This window comes from Lissotriton vulgaris, chromosome 5 (genome assembly GCF_964263255.1).
Source record: "Lissotriton vulgaris chromosome 5, aLisVul1.2, whole genome shotgun sequence".
Classification (NCBI taxonomy): domain Eukaryota; kingdom Metazoa; phylum Chordata; class Amphibia; order Caudata; family Salamandridae; genus Lissotriton; species Lissotriton vulgaris.
The window spans coordinates 191,043,229-191,060,289 of NC_141693.1; the positions used below are offsets into that span (position 1 = coordinate 191,043,229).

The following is a 17,061-nucleotide window of genomic DNA, read 5'->3' on the forward strand; positions in this document are numbered from 1 at the left end:
CCGAAAAGAAACATATAATGTTCATGTCTTGATCTCCATATGCCTTAGGAGAAACATCAGGAGGACATAAAGGTTACGTTCCTGACCATGAATGTTCATAAAAAAAGTCACAAACAATTGTGATAGGCACCCCTGAGTCAGCCATCATGTTGAGTTTTATATGACCAATGTGTACGTCACATAATGAACTCTTCACTGGTTTAATTTCCATAGCATCAACATCAAGTGTGAGAACAACCCTTGACAGATCTTGTGAACATTCATCCATCACAGTAAAAATATCTACAGTACTCCCTCTAGGCATTTTTCCAACACTTCTACATACCCCTTGAAAATGTCCTATGTTATTACATTTATTGCATTTTTTACCTGATGCTGGACATGAGGCATAATTGCTAAGATGTGTTTTGGAAGTACATCTAAAACAATATGTCCTATTTTTTTTGTCTTATCTTTATATGATAAAGCATTAGCAACTGCAGAATTCTGTACAAAGTTCAAAGCATGCACAAACAGGTTCAGGTACAATATATTTGCTGGAAATAAATGACTGAAAGTTCTATGGCGTTAGCCATGTACAAAACTTCAATTTGGGTAGGACCGCGGAAACTGGGCAATCAGTCCTGAATTTTTCTTGAATTACAATCAAAAACAAACTAATCCCTGATCATTGTGTCTAAGGTAGCTCCAAAATTACACTTGAATGCAAGAATCTTGAGATTGCTTCCTAGTATTGAAATTAAATCTTTCAAGAAGAACACTGGGTTGTTCAGTGAATTTCTTTTTCAGTCTACTAGTCGCCTCTAAATACTCATTCCAACCATCACCATCTCCAGGTGGTGTTAAAAAGGGAAGATTATCAAATACTTACTGCTCTTCAGATTCCAAGTTGCTGTAAAGAATAGCTTTCTTTTCTTTTCGAACACATTGTTTCTGCATCAATAACAAACAAGAAATTAACAAAAAAGTTGCACCACTTTTCCCATGTAGCAAGAGGTTTGCCAGGCTGAAGAAAAGGTCGAATCTGCACAAACTGTTGTATATTGGAGGACATTGTAAACTATGGAGTGGTCTCAGAAGTATTTTAAAATTATATCAAAAACATTTGAGAATTAAAGAAAGAATATCTTATTGAAGTGATGATGAGGTACTATCCAATGGTTTAAGTCAAATCAATTAAAATAAATGGTCAGTGTACCTCAAACGGTGAATAAGTTGACTAGAAAAATGCAATGTGAATGTATCGGGGAAAGCCCAAACAAAGATGGCCACCAAAGGAAATTGTGTGTCACATAAAGCGAAACAGTGAGTGCCAAAAAAGTGTCTGCATGTCTCCATGACATCTCGTCATGCCATCATATCAATGAAAATGCAGATTTCCCCATGAGCGGTCTCCTTGGTAACTATCGTGACCACACCTAATGAGCAGTGCACATGCGTGAAAGCAAATCCAAAACAGGAATATTTCACTGAATGCCAGTAATGAAAGCGCAGGTGCGACCTACAAGCAATGAGGCAATATAAATCCAATGCAGCAGTTCAATGCGGAACTTACATGAAGTGGCAAACGGAGTAAAACAATCAAAATGAGTGGGATCCTGAAATGTCCTTCGATCGTCGCTAAATATGTTGTGGAGCTGAATGATAAAATCAGGAGTCTCCAGTAAATTCCAAAAATACGTTTATTCCAGCAAATATAGGAGCCACGTCCCGCATTTCCTGCCTCCAAGGAATCCAAGCTGTAAATAGTTTAACTTCAGCTGGATACCATGGAGAAGGAATACAAAGTGTGAGTCAGCATGAAAGTAAACAATATGAACATAAACAAGTGAGTGTGGCAACAAGCTTAACAGCGTGGCAACAAGCTTAACAGATTTGTTGTAACTGGAAAAGGATATGAACATAAAAGAAGGTCCATGCATTACAGTACAACTGAGTCTCATCTGACTGGGCCCCAGAATTCCACAGTTTCAGCCACCAGAGCCAAAGTCTGTCAGGGTGGCCACCCCGGCTCGTGTTGCAGCGCCCCCAGTGTCGGTCAGGAGCATTTCAGCCTGCATTCAACTGTCAACGCTCTCGCAGGCGGCCAAAGGGAGGATGCCACAGGGGCCTCACTCAGGGGGAGGTGCGGCCTGCGATGGTGTGAGTTCTTGTCACTGCCTGGGGCCCAAGAGGGGGGCTGGCAACCATTCCCTTGAACGTGCCGCTGCTGAAATCGCCACACCAGGCACAAAAGACACAGGGTCAGGCATGACCAAAGTCACGGCCTCTGCTCTTCTGTCACAGAGCTGCTATCTTGCAGCCTCCTCTGGAGCCTCCTCGGCTCAGCGCGTTCAGGGATGCCATCTTGTGTTAAAGTGGTAAATGTAAGTTGTTGTGGTTAGAGGGATGTAATTTTTAGGGCCAAAGGGCCAGATGTAGGTGGCCTGTTACCGGTCGGTAGCGGCCGAAATCGGACGTTACCGACCGGTAATAGACTTTTCCTATGTAGGGGGCATATTTACCGATTCGGTAAATAAGGAATCTGTATTTACCGATTCGGTATTTACCGAATCGGTAAATGAAATGTAGGAAGCACTTCAAACAGTGCTTCTGGGCTTAAAGGATTCGTTATTTACCACCAACTATTAGTTGGTGGTAAATAACGAATTCCTATGTAAATGCAAATATGTGCATTTACACCTGTGCCATGTGACAGAGGGCATGTATGTGTGCCACATGTGTACACAAGCACTAATTAGGGGTGCAACAGGGTGTCAAAGTGACACCCTGCCACCCTTGACTTTTTTCACAATTTTACCGAATCTGTATTTACCGATTCGGTCATTGACATTCATTCCTATGGGCCTACAGGCCCATAGGAATGAATGGCAAATACCGAATCGATATTTACCGATTCGGTAAATACCGAATCTTAATGATTCAGTATTTTTTACCGATTAATTACCCACATAGCATTTACCGATTCGAAAATACTGAATCGGTAAAATTCGGTACTTTCGAATCAGTAAATTTAAATTGCCTACATCTAGCCCAAAGTCCTAAAGGTTTCATGCAGTTTACTCAGGGATACAGAGAAGCCACCCAGTGCTGATGAGAAATCACTCAATGTTGCAGTGAAAGTTTGAAGATTTTCAGTTCTCTTAATCTCTACTAGACAAAAATCATTGCAGAAAAAGTGGAGCTGAACATTAACAATAAAGAATCAATTCAATAAAGTTGCATTGCTGAAAATACTTAGCTTTAATCACAGTTAATCACCTCTGATTTGATTTAGATTAATTGGCGTAACTAAATGTGAATTTTTCAAACAGGCCGGAACTTCATTTCACTTGACTTATATGAATAATGGTATCCGTTACCCGAGCTCCAGTTAATACCATCTGCATAGGAGGTGTGTGTGCCGGCAAGGTACAGTCCATTGAGATTAGAACTGTGACAGCTTTCGTACCACCAGCCTCCCTTGTAGGCTACAGCACAGCTGCTGCCTTCCCTCGGATCGTTGTCTTGGTCTTTGGTCGAGAATGCATGATTCTGATGACCATCAAGGGAATTTCCTGTAAAAATCAGGTGGATAGTTTATTTCCTAAGACCTAACTGGTATTAATGTAAACAGACACATGCATGCAAACACCCCTCCCTCCTCAACAATCCCCCACTCAACACCATCAGTTTCTAGATGCTGGTTTCTGCTGAAGGTACATCACTAGAATGACCAAAATACATTAATGTTATTTTCTATACGTCATTGCCTGTATTTCCCCTAAATCTGGTTAATTACTTCATTCATTTTCAAATCATAATGTTGCTATACATTCTGAGTTTTTATGTCTCACCTACAGAAAGCATTAGCTGTTTGGCGAGGTCACATGTCATCACAAAGCACACACAACATACAGATACACTCTCATAGTGCCACCCAATAATAGACAACTCCAAGGGTACCCAATGCCAGATTCATGACTATGCTATAGGAAGGTGCACAGTGATATACCTTCTTTAGAGCGTACTGAAATTTGGGTGGCGATTCCCCACTTTGTATCCCCACTGCTAGACCTAAGAACTCTGAGCAGCACGCATTTGAGTTTGTGTTGCAAAAATGTATTATTCTTTGGCCAGCTCGTATGAAATTGAAGGTTTAATGTTACAGCTATTGTTGGAAAATTTACACAGCTATAGGAATGATTAATGAATGTTCCAGAACTGTGAGCTGTGTCGGCCCACAGACTTCATGCTTTTTAGGTTGAGCCTAGCGGCAGCGTGCATGCACTGCTCGCTCTGCGAGACTGCTGTAGTAGAGTATGGGAGAGAAGCCGTGCCCACTCTCCGCCCATATTTTTCATTGGCTTGTGTCATTCTCCTTCGTAAATGCTGCCTTCAGATTCGTTAACTGGCTTGTTAGTCCCTTCTTAGAACAACTGTGTCTTCATTTGGCTCCTCCAATGGCTACTGGCCCCTTCACTGTCACAGGACCTGTTATTTAGTCTTACTACAGGCCGGACATGAGCTGCTTCCGCTGAAACCGCTTGTGTGTTTTTTAAGCAGCATGGCCGCACCTTAACACGGGCACCCGCTTTCCATCACTTAAACCTGGCATTCTCTCGTGTCTGTTTCAGCCCCCAAGTAAAATGGATTCAGAAATGATTAGCAACAACAACAAGACCACCACCACCAATACCACCAATACCATCACCACCCATACCACCAACAACACCACCACCACCAATACCAATACCGCCACCACTAATACCTCCACCACCAATACCACCACCAATTCCACCACCGCCATTACCATCACCACCAATACCACCACCAACACCACCATCACCACCAGTACCACCACCAATACAATACCACAAATATCAATACCACCACCAATATCACCACCACCAATACCATCACCAATATCATCACCACCACCACCACCACCAATACCACTACCACCACCACCACCACCAATTCCACCAATATCACCACAACCAATACCACCACTACCACCATCACCAATACCAATGCTACCACCACCAATGCTACCACCACCAATACCACCACCACCAATACCAGAACCACTATCAATACCAATACCACCACCAATACCACCACCACCAATCCCATGGATACCACCACCACCAATCTCACCAATCCCACCACCAATATCACTAATACTACCACCACCAATATCACCACCAATACCACCACCAACACCACCACCAACACCACCAATCCCACTACCACCACCAACACCAACACCAGCAATACCACCACCACCAATATCACCACCACAAATACCACCAACACCACCACCAATACCACCACCACCACCAATACCCCCACAACCACCAATACCACCACCAATACCAATACCACCACCAATACCACCACCTCCAATACCACCATCGCCAATACCACTGACACCACCAATACCACCACCACCAATACTACCACCAACAATCCCACGAATCCCACCATCACCAATACAACCACCACCAATACCACCACCACCAATGCAAATACCACCACCAATACCACCACCAATACAAATGCCACCGCCAATACCACCACCACCACCACCAATACCAGAACCACTATCAATACCAATACCACCACCAATACCACCACCAACAATCCCACAAATACCACGACCACCAATCCCACCAATCCCACCACCAATATCACTAATACTACCACCACCAATATCACCACCAGAACCACCACCAACACCACCACCAACACCACCAATCCCACTACCTCCACCACCACCAATACCACAACCAGCAATACCACCACCACTGATATCACCACCACAAATACCACCAACACCACCACCAATACCACCACCACCACCAATACCACCACATCCACCAATACCACCACCAATACCAATACCAATACCACCACCACCAATACCACCATCTCCAATACCACTGACACCACCAATACCACCACCACCAATACCACCACCACCACCAATATCACCAATACCACCACCAGCAATGCAAATACCACCACCAATACCACCACCACCAATACCAACACCAATACCACCGCCAATACCACCAATACCACCACCAATACCACCACCACTAATACCACCACCACCAGTACTACCACCACCAATACAACCACCACCAATACCACCACCTCCACCACCAACAATACCACCACCACCATCACCACCAATACCAGCACCACCACCAATACCACCACCACCAATACTACAACCAATATCACCACCATTTCAACCAACACCACCACCACAAATACCACCACCACTAATACCACTACCACCAATACTAATACCAGCAATACCACCACCACCAATACCAGTACCACCAGCAATACCAATACTACCACCAATACCACCACCAATACCACCACCAATACCATCACCACCAATACCACCAACACCAGCAGTACCACCACCACCAATACCACCACCAACACCACCACAAGTACCACCACCAACAATACCACCACCACCATCACCACCAATACCAGCACCACCACCAATACCAACACCACCAATACTACAACCAATACCACCACCATTTCAACCAACACCACCACCATAAATACCACCACCACTAATACCACTACCACCAATACTAATACCAGCAATAACACCACCACCAATACCAGTACCACCAGCAATACCAATACTACCACCAATACCACCACCAATACCATCACCACCAATACCATCACCACCCATACCACCAATAACACCACCACCACCAATACCAATACCGCCACCACTAATACCTCCACCACCAATACCACCACCAATTCCACCACCGCCATTACCATCACCACCAATACCACCACCAACACCACCATCACCACCAGTACCACCACCAATACAATACCACAAATATCAATACCACCACCAATATCACCACCACCAATACCATCACCAATATCATCACCACCACCACCACCACCAATACCACTACCACCACCACCACCACCAATTCCACCAATATCACCACAACCAATACCACCACTACCACCATCACCAATACCAATGCTACCACCACCAATGCTACCACCACCAATACCACCACCACCAATACCAGAACCACTATCAATACCAATACCACCACCAATACCACCACCACCAATCCCATGGATACCACCACCACCAATCTCACCAATCCCACCACCAATATCACTAATACTACCACCACCAATATCACCACCAATACCACCACCAACACCACCACCAACACCACCAATCCCACTACCACCACCAACACCAACACCAGCAATACCACCACCACCAATATCACCACCACAAATACCACCAACACCACCACCAATACCACCACCACCACCAATACCCCCACAACCATCAATACCACCACCAATACCAATACCACCACCAATACCACCACCTCCAATACCACCATCGCCAATACCACTGACACCACCAATACCACCACCACCAATACTACCACCAACAATCCCACGAATCCCACCATCACCAATACAACCACCACCAATACCACCACCACCAATGCAAATACCACCACCAATACCACCACCAATACAAATGCCACCGCCAATACCACCACCACCACCACCACCACCAATACCAGAACCACTATCAATACCAATACCACCACCAATACCACCACCAACAATCCCACAAATACCACGACCACCAATCCCACCAATCCCACCACCAATATCACTAATACTACCACCACCAATATCACCACCAGAACCACCACCAACACCACCACCAACACCACCAATCCCACTACCTCCACCACCACCAATACCACAACCAGCAATACCACCACCACTGATATCACCACCACAAATACCACCAACACCACCACCAATACCACCACCACCACCAATACCACCACATCCACCAATACCACCACCAATACCAATACCAATACCACCACCACCAATACCACCATCTCCAATACCACTGACACCACCAATACCACCACCACCAATACCACCACCACCACCAATATCACCAATACCACCACCACCAATGCAAATACCACCACCAATACCACCACCACCAATACCAACACCAATACCACCGCCAATACCACCAATACCACCACCAATACCACCACCACTAATACCACCACCACCAGTACTACCACCACCAATACAACCACCACCAATACCACCACCTCCACCACCAACAATACCACCACCACCATCACCACCAATACCAGCACCACCACCAATACCACCACCACCAATACTACAACCAATATCACCACCATTTCAACCAACACCACCACCACAAATACCACCACCACTAATACCACTACCACCAATACTAATACCAGCAATACCACCACCACCAATACCAGTACCACCAGCAATACCAATACTACCACCAATACCACCACCAATACCATCACCACCAATACTACCACCACCAATACCACCACCACCAATACCACCAACACCAGCAGTACCACCACCACCAATACCACCACCAACACCACCACAAGTACCACCACCAACAATACCACCACCACCATCACCACCAATACCAGCACCACCACCAATATCAACACCACCAATACTACAACCAATACCACCACCATTTCAACCGACACCACCACCATAAATACCACCACCACTAATACCACTACCACCAATACTAATACCAGCAATAACACCACCACCAATACCAGTACCACCAGCAATACCAATACTACCACCAATACCACCACCAATACCATCACCACCAATACTACCAATACCACCACCACCAATACCACCACCACCAATACCAGCAGTACCACCACCACCAATACCACCACCAACAATACCACCACCACCACAAGTACCACCAATAGTACTACCACCACCACCAATATCAATACCGCCAATACCAATACCACCACCAACACCAATACCACCACCAATATCACCAATACTACCACCACCAATACCACCACCTATTCCACCAGTACCACCACCAATACCAATACCACCACTAATAACAATACCACCACCACTAATACCACCACCTCCAGTACCACCACCACCAGTACCACCACCACCACTACCAATACCACCACCACCACCAATACCACCACCACCAATACCACCACCACCACCACCAAAACCACCACGAATACCACCACCACCAATACCACTATCACCAATACCACCACCACCAATACTAATACCACCACCAGCAATACCACGACCACCAATACCAGTACCACCAGCAATACCAATACTACCACCAATACGACCACCAATACCACCATCACCAATACTACCACCACCACCAATACCACCAATACCACCACCACCAATACTACCACTAATACCACCACCACCACCACCACCAATACCACCACAAGTACCACAAGTACCACCACTAGTAATACCAATACCACCAATATCAATACAGACAATAGAAATACCACCACCAATACCACCACCACCATCAATAACACCAATAATACCCTCACCTCCAATACCACCACCACCAATACCACTACCACCAATACCACCACCACCAATACCACCACAACCACCAATACCAACACCAATACCACCACCAATACCACCACCACCAATAGCAATACCACCACCAATACCAATACTGCCACCAATACCAACACCACCAATACCACCAACAACACCACCAATGATGCCACCATCACCACCAATACCACCACCACCCATACCAGCACCACCAATACCACCACCACCACCAATAACACTAATGCCAATGCTACCACCGTCAATACCACCACCACCATTACCACCAATATCACCACCATCAATACCAATACCACCACCACCAATACCAATACCACAACCTCTGAGCCTCTCTCTCACTAGTAATAGCAGGGGCACTGTGAGAGGCTGGACCTGCAGCCAAGACCACCTTCCCTCCCTCCCTCACTCCATGCCTGCCATAAAGCTCATCCCGCCCTGTACCAGGAGGTGAAGCCAGGGCCCTACTACAGCTGGAGTGTTTCTATTAGGCCAAAGATAGCAATGACATTATGCAATGCCACACTGCAAACTCAAATCACGGAGAGGGCATTAAATAAACCCCACCTTGCCGCTCTTCTTCCTGAGCTGCGATAGTGTAATCACAGAGTGAAAGGTGTTGGGGCGCTTTGTTAGTGTTTCTAGCTCGGCTCATATGTAACTCTCTCTTCACACTTTGTGTCTGTGTTGTTTACAACACTTACACATCTTCACGGCACTATTTATCACTACTTTGAAAATGTCGTAGGCTGGTCGCTTCCTCTGATATTTACAATCTAAGAAGTGGTCGAGAAGGCCCTTTATTGCAATGCAACAGGTCTTGCACTTGCGAGAGTTTAAGCTATTAGTATTGTAAATGACAATGCCTTATATTTATGTTTTAAAACCCAAAACATAAATAAAAGGCATTGTCATTTACAATGCCATTAGCCCAAACTTGTGTGAATGCGAGACCTATTGCATTGGAAATGCTTGTTTCGTTGAGCATTCTAAATTGGCAAGTTTCAACTTAAGTGACCAGCTCAAATTTCGCTTTTGTTCTGGTTAAAGTCTGATTTTCCCTGTGTACGTAAGGAGATGAACTCATGCACTTTGACTATTTGCTGGTAGAATATTTATTGCTGTTTACTAAAATAGCCACAAACCTAAACATTAATTATGCTTAACCTTGCTTGAAAAAGATCATAACTTTCTTGAGTACATAATGCCGAAGTGGTGCTAACTGACAGAATGGTCTGATATCCTCTGTATTTCGGTAAGAACCATATTCTTGCATCACCATCTTTTTTCTGGTGTTTGTTGTCTTTCAATATGTTAATATTTGTTATTAATTCAAGGGCAAACCATATGCGCTTGTGGTTGGTTTGCTGAAACATAGGAAATAACTCAAGGAAGCAAGGTTACCATATCTCCCTTATATAGCTTATACAGCTGTTAGAGGCCAGAAGCTTATCACATGAGTGGACAACCTCATTAAACAGTAGTTTAGGAAATGCAGTTGAGAACATAAACGACAATCCTTGGTAAAGCCAACAAGAACCTATTGACTTTACTAATTCTTTTAGCCAATACTGTACAGCATCAGCAAAGATATTTTTGTGCAAATGTGGTGGACCATCGACCGGAAAAGAAAAACAAAACTGCAGTGATGCGGCTGCCTGTAGTTGAAGTATCATGATCTTGTTGTACTCGCATGCATGATGGTGTATGTCATGAGTCACTCAGAAGCTCTTGCACGCATCACAAAGCAAGCTTGGACATGCATGACCACACATGCACATGGCTATGAAACGACCCAAGTGTAGGGTGACCAACTGGCATGGGTGCAAATTCAGGACAGCGAGTGTAAAAATTTAGGACAAAGGGTCAAAATTCAGGACATAAATTCAGGACAAAATGTCAAAATTCAGGACAAAACTTCGGGACAAAAGGTAAGTTTTACAGTATATAAGTAAGTAAATAGACAACCACTTAAGTACAAGTCAAAATAAGTTTATATTATGTTTACAATCGTGCACTTCGCGTTTTTTCAGTATGGCCGCTGCTTGCTACCTTAGACGATTCAAAACTGGCATCTCGCTCCAGCAGGTACATTAGTCACCAGACGATGGTGAACCACACCTGAATATAAGTGAGGCCGCTGTCATTGTTCATTGAAAACTACTGGATATACAAGGAACTTGGCAGTGCCAGCCCCAAGTAACAAAACCGCTCACCCCCCTTTCCAGCCTCCCAGGGAAACACCTGATGCCCGGTTGGCCAGTCCGGCCTTGCTACCACCCTCCAATGGTACCCCTCATCTTCACATAGACCATCTCTCATGTGTATTTAATTTCTCTTTTATTGTTACTCATTCCAAGTATGTAGGGCAGGGTGTCAGAGTGCGTTACATCACACACACATTATGTAGTGACAATAACTCATATAAACGTGAAAGTCAATGTATAGGAAATGTTACTTAAGATAATGGGTGCTACAAGGTGTAATCATTCTTTTATATATCATTCAGTCTTACACCATTCATTCTGTCCTTCCATCTATGTGCCCATCTATATACAAAGATATTCAACCATTTGCAAACCTATCCACCATGTATCCTTACATCCATAATTTCACTCATTCATCCCTCCATCCACCCTTTCACTCATCCATCCATTATTCATCCACCCACCCTTTCACCCCATCCATCTGTACAATCATCCATCCACTCCCTTTCTCTCTCCATCCCCCTTTCACTTATCCATTCATCCATTCTTCCACCACCCACCCATCTACTCATCCAATCATGAATCCATCCATTGACCCTATTACTCAACCATCCGTTCTCTCGTCCATTCACCCTTTCACTTCTTCACTCATCTATCCATCCTTTTGTCCATCTACACCCTTTCACTCACTCATCAATCCTTACATCCACCCTTTAACTTATTCAGCCATCCACCCTTTCACTTATTAATTAATCATTCCACCCATCCTTTAACTCATTCATGCACCCATTCACTCGCCCATTATCTACCCTTTCACTCATCCATCCTTCCACACACCTATCCACCCTTTTACCCATCCATCTACCCTTCCACCCATACATCCATCTATTTACCTTTTCTCTCATCCATACTTCCACTCACTCATCCATCCATACTTTCTTTCATTATCTATCCATTCACCCTTTCATTCATCCATTCATCCTTTCACTAATCCATCCGGCCATTTACACATTCCTTAACTTATTTACTCACCCACCTTTTCACATGAGCTGAGCCTTTGTCTGCAGAGTTTCAGACAGAAGGGGCCCATCATGAACTTCTCCCTTGCTGTAGTTCCTAAAGCAAGGGGTGGGGTGGGGGAGGGTTCACTATGCCCCTGCACATAGGCAATCTGAAAACTAGAAGTCTTGAGTCATGCACGATGCACAGTGCCAGGATGTGAGGTGACTGTGACATGGTGCTGTTTCCAGGGCTTAAAGTGGCTTAAAAAACTGAGGGTCTCTTCAAAGGGGGTGTTCAATGTAATTAAGGGTGTGGTTTAAAACACCTAGGCTAAAAATCTGTGCTTACCATAGTGTTTAGCGCAACTGGTATTATGTTGTTTCTGTCATTGCATCCAGATATATAATACAGCAAGTATCATTACACCAACAGCAAGCCAGGACTATTGGCTTTGTCAATGGTTGTTATTTGCTTAAAATAAAAAAAGCAGTTACCATGGCTTTGTTAAATATAATATTGAAAATACTTCAGTTCTAAAATGATGAGATTGTGAAAGCACATAACCTGTTCTTTTTAACTTGTTTCACATGCTTCTTTATATAAACTGTTTTCTAACGTAGCAGCATGGGCGTTTTACCTTTTATCTTACAGAATGCCCTGCTGTACACTGAGGCAGAAGGAGGCCACCACATGCTGTCATACCCCAGACGGCTATCACAAAAAAACACCCAAACCCCCTAGACACTTAGAAATTCATTATTTTCATGTTATACCATTGGTTACAAAGCTTTTGCAACTGACTCCTCTATTTTAATTATTGAGGTAGGAGGTACAACCATGTTGTGCCATATTAAAAAATTGCCCAAGCCCTTAATATAAAACAGTTGTTAGACGACGAATATCACACACCTTAGTGTCAGAATCAGACAAACATAAGAAAAAGTGTGTGAAAGCGAGATGGCGCCTCACGGGCGCACCACCAAACGGGAACCTGGCAGGTACTCACCAGGATTGCCCTGATCCCATCATTGGCACCATCAAGCTCAAAAGAAGAAATGTGTCCAGATAACAAGCAAAACAATGTGTTTGTTATGTTATGTTATGTTATGTTAATATAATCTTTTATAGCGCACGGCTACTCCATAGAGTGTCCCGGCGCTTTTATTGACGAACCTGTAACAGAGAGAAACACAACACAGTAAAATAAAACGGACCAGACAGAAAGAAAAGAGAGCGACCTAAAGGGCAAAAAGCCAAGTTTTAAGGCCCTTCCTGAAGTTCAGCAAGTTAGAGGTACTGCGCAATGCTAGGGGCAAAGTGTTCCAAAGCTGTGGTGCCAACAGCTTAAAAGAGCGACCTCCAATACGTGCCCTTTTTACTCTTGGGACCACCGCAAGGAACAATGATTCAGACCTCAGAGATCTGGCCGGATGGTAAAGGGCAAGCCTCTTCTGGAGATATTTGGCTCCCGAGGCGTGGAGAGCCTTATGGGCCAAGGTCAAAGCCTTAAAAACGATCCGCTTCCGGATAGGCAGCCAATGGAGCGACTGCAAAAGACCGGAAACTCTGGCTCGCCTATAAAGACCGAAAATGGCCCGTGCGGCCGAGTTCTGGACCACCTGCAACCGTTGCAGGAGGTATTCCGGCAGGCCAAGATATAGGACGTTGGAATAGTCCAATCTTGAACCTATTAAGGCCTGCACCGTCGTCTTCCTATGATCCTCTGAAAGCAGAGGGAGGAACTTACGGAGCATCCTGAGGAGGCCAAAACATGTTCCCGTAAGACCGAGGATCTGAGATCTTAACGTCAGACCATTGTCAATCTTGATCCCTAAGTTCTTTGCTAGCTGGGACGAGTCCGCTGGAGGGAACATGTTAGCCGGCCACCATTCCTGCCAATCTGGATCGGATGGACAACCGAAGAAGAGTACCTCAGATTTATCTGAGTTGCACTTGAGGCTGTTAAGCTGGAACCATTTAAAAACAGCCCCAAGGCACTCGCGGATACTCTCTCCATCAAAATCTTCTCCTTTCCTGCACGTAAAGAGGAGCTGGGTATCGTCGGCATAGGAAACGATCTGGGCCCCAAAAGACTCCGCCAGTGCCGCCAGAGGGGTCATAAAGAAGTTAAAAAGAGTCGGGCTCAACACAGAGCCCTGCGGAACTCCGACTCCCAAAGGCGGCATCACGGCAGAGCTAGGTGGGACCCAGACCGTTTGTCGACGGCCAGCCAAGAATGATTTAAACCAGCTGAACACCGCCCCCCTCAGACCAATCTCATGAAGTCTGGCGAGGAGACCCTCATGGGGGACGGTGTCAAAAGCCGCCGACAAGTCTAGCATTACGAGCATAGCTTTGCCCCCCGAGTCCAGTGCCTCTTTAATGGCTTCAGACACCTCCAAAAGCGCCATCTCGGTGCTTAGATTGGGGCGGAAGCCAGATTGAGTAGGGTGCAGCAGATTGTACGATTCCAGAAAATTGGAGAGCACAGTATGCACATGCTTCTCCAAGATCTTAACCAGCGCAGGAAGAAGGGAAATAGGCCTATAGTTGGCCAGGACCTCAGGGTCTAGGCCAGGCTTCTTGAGAAGGGGAATGACGTTCGCCTGTTTCCAGGCCTGTGGTACCACCCCCCGACTCAAAGAAAGATTCAAGAGTGGGTTTGCCAGCGGATTCACAACTTCAGCCATTTTAGCCAAAAATTTGGCCGGACAAGGGTCAAGAGGCGACCCAGATTTAAGATTGGCCATAAGTGCCAATGAAGATACGACTGAGATTGGCGGAAAGTCTGCCAGGACTGGACCCACCGGGGCCAACAAAACTGACCCGTCCTCAAAACTGGGGGGTACTTCAACCGTCCTCAGGGGAAAAGAGTCCTGGATCTATTTAATCTTGGTGGTAAAGAAATTGGCAAGGGCAGAGACTCACGACTTAGAGGGAGCGGCCTGGGTTGAATTAGATCGAGGGGCTGTAAACTCCCTGACAATCGTAAAAATCTCCTTGCAGGAATTTGAGGCAGCCTCTATCCTCCTTGCTAAGTAATCTTTCTTTCCAAGGAGAATATCCCGATGGTATGCTTTAACCGCTGTCCTGTAGGCAAGCCTGGCCACGGGATCATATTGAGACCGCCATGCCCTTTCAGCCACCTTGCACTGCCGTCGAGAGGCCGATAGTGCTTCAGTGAACCAAGGGGCCGAAACCCGCTTAGATGTTAGTCGGGGGGCCATCTCAGGAGCTAGATCATTCAGCCTGCCCATTAACCACGCTTGCAAGGACTCTAAATCCCTCTCCAAGTCTCCCGTCGAAGGGAAGGGATGATCAAGAGCTGCCTGGGCCAACATTTCAGGAGTCACCCGATCAAATGCCCTAGGGGCTCGTCCCTGCTGCCTAGGAACAATGCCAGATGGTTTCTTTGTGCCAAATATATAAAATTTAGCCAGCCTATGATCTGACCAAAGCACCGGCAGAAGTGCCAGCACCTCTATGGGAGACGTAGAAAAGACCTGATCCAAGGTATGACCCTTTTGATACGTTGGTCCAAAAAGGTAGGGGGCAAGACCTAAGGGGGCCGTGATATCAACCAGTTTGATCGTATCTGGGTCCTGTCTCTCATCCATATGGAAATTGAAGTCTCCCGCCAGTACACAGTGCTCAGCTCTCAGAGCCAGCGCCGAAATTACCGACTGGAGCTCGTCAAAAAAGGATCCCGCTGGTCCAGGGGGCCTATAAAGTAAAATCCCTTTAAAAGATTGATGGGGCGCCAATGCTATAGAAAAAGCAAGGAATTCCGATCCTGTGATGGCATCCATAGGGATAATAGAGCAAGCGACGAGTTTGCTCACTACCAGTGCCACACCTCCGCCCCTCCCCTCCGATCTATCTTGCCTGTAGATATTGTATTCTGGGGGAATTGCTATAGCTATATCGGGGTTAGATGAATCTCCTAACCATGTCTCTGTCAACATCAGACATAACGGTTTTTCAGTGACCAGAAGGTCATAAATATCCTGAGCATGTCTGCGCACTGATCTAGTATTTAAAAGCAGACAGAGATGTTTCACACTAACCACCTCCCTATTAGGTATAGTAATCGGGGTGATGCCTGGAAGCCAACCACAACCAGGACATCGTCTCTTACCCCTGTAACGGACAGGAAAAACTTTGTGGCAAGCACAAGAGACCTCTTGCAGAGCCCGTAACTCAAGTGACGTGTAACATACCATAATGGCAGAAAGGATAGACAAACGCGTTGTTACAGCCCAGTCCGCCGCTCCGGCCGCCTCCGGGACGCTGACGGGCGCAGACGGGCTGGACTCTGATGTGACTCCGGCGTCACTACGGCGAAACGCTGTAG

General features: G+C 45.6%; 1 protein-coding gene across 1 annotated transcript in view; it reads right to left on the reverse strand.

Moving 5' to 3' along the window:
* Positions 1-1,666: 1,666 nt before the first annotated feature.
* The window catches only part of LOC147710452 (ficolin-1-like), a 241,282-nt gene continuing 225,887 nt past the window's right edge, over positions 1,667-17,061 (reverse strand). The window contains exon 9 of the mRNA XM_086921138.1: positions 1,667-3,557. Within this exon, the coding sequence (XP_086777264.1) occupies positions 3,307-3,557 (251 nt within the window). The 3' untranslated portion in view covers positions 1,667-3,306. The remainder of the gene's footprint in view (positions 3,558-17,061) is intronic.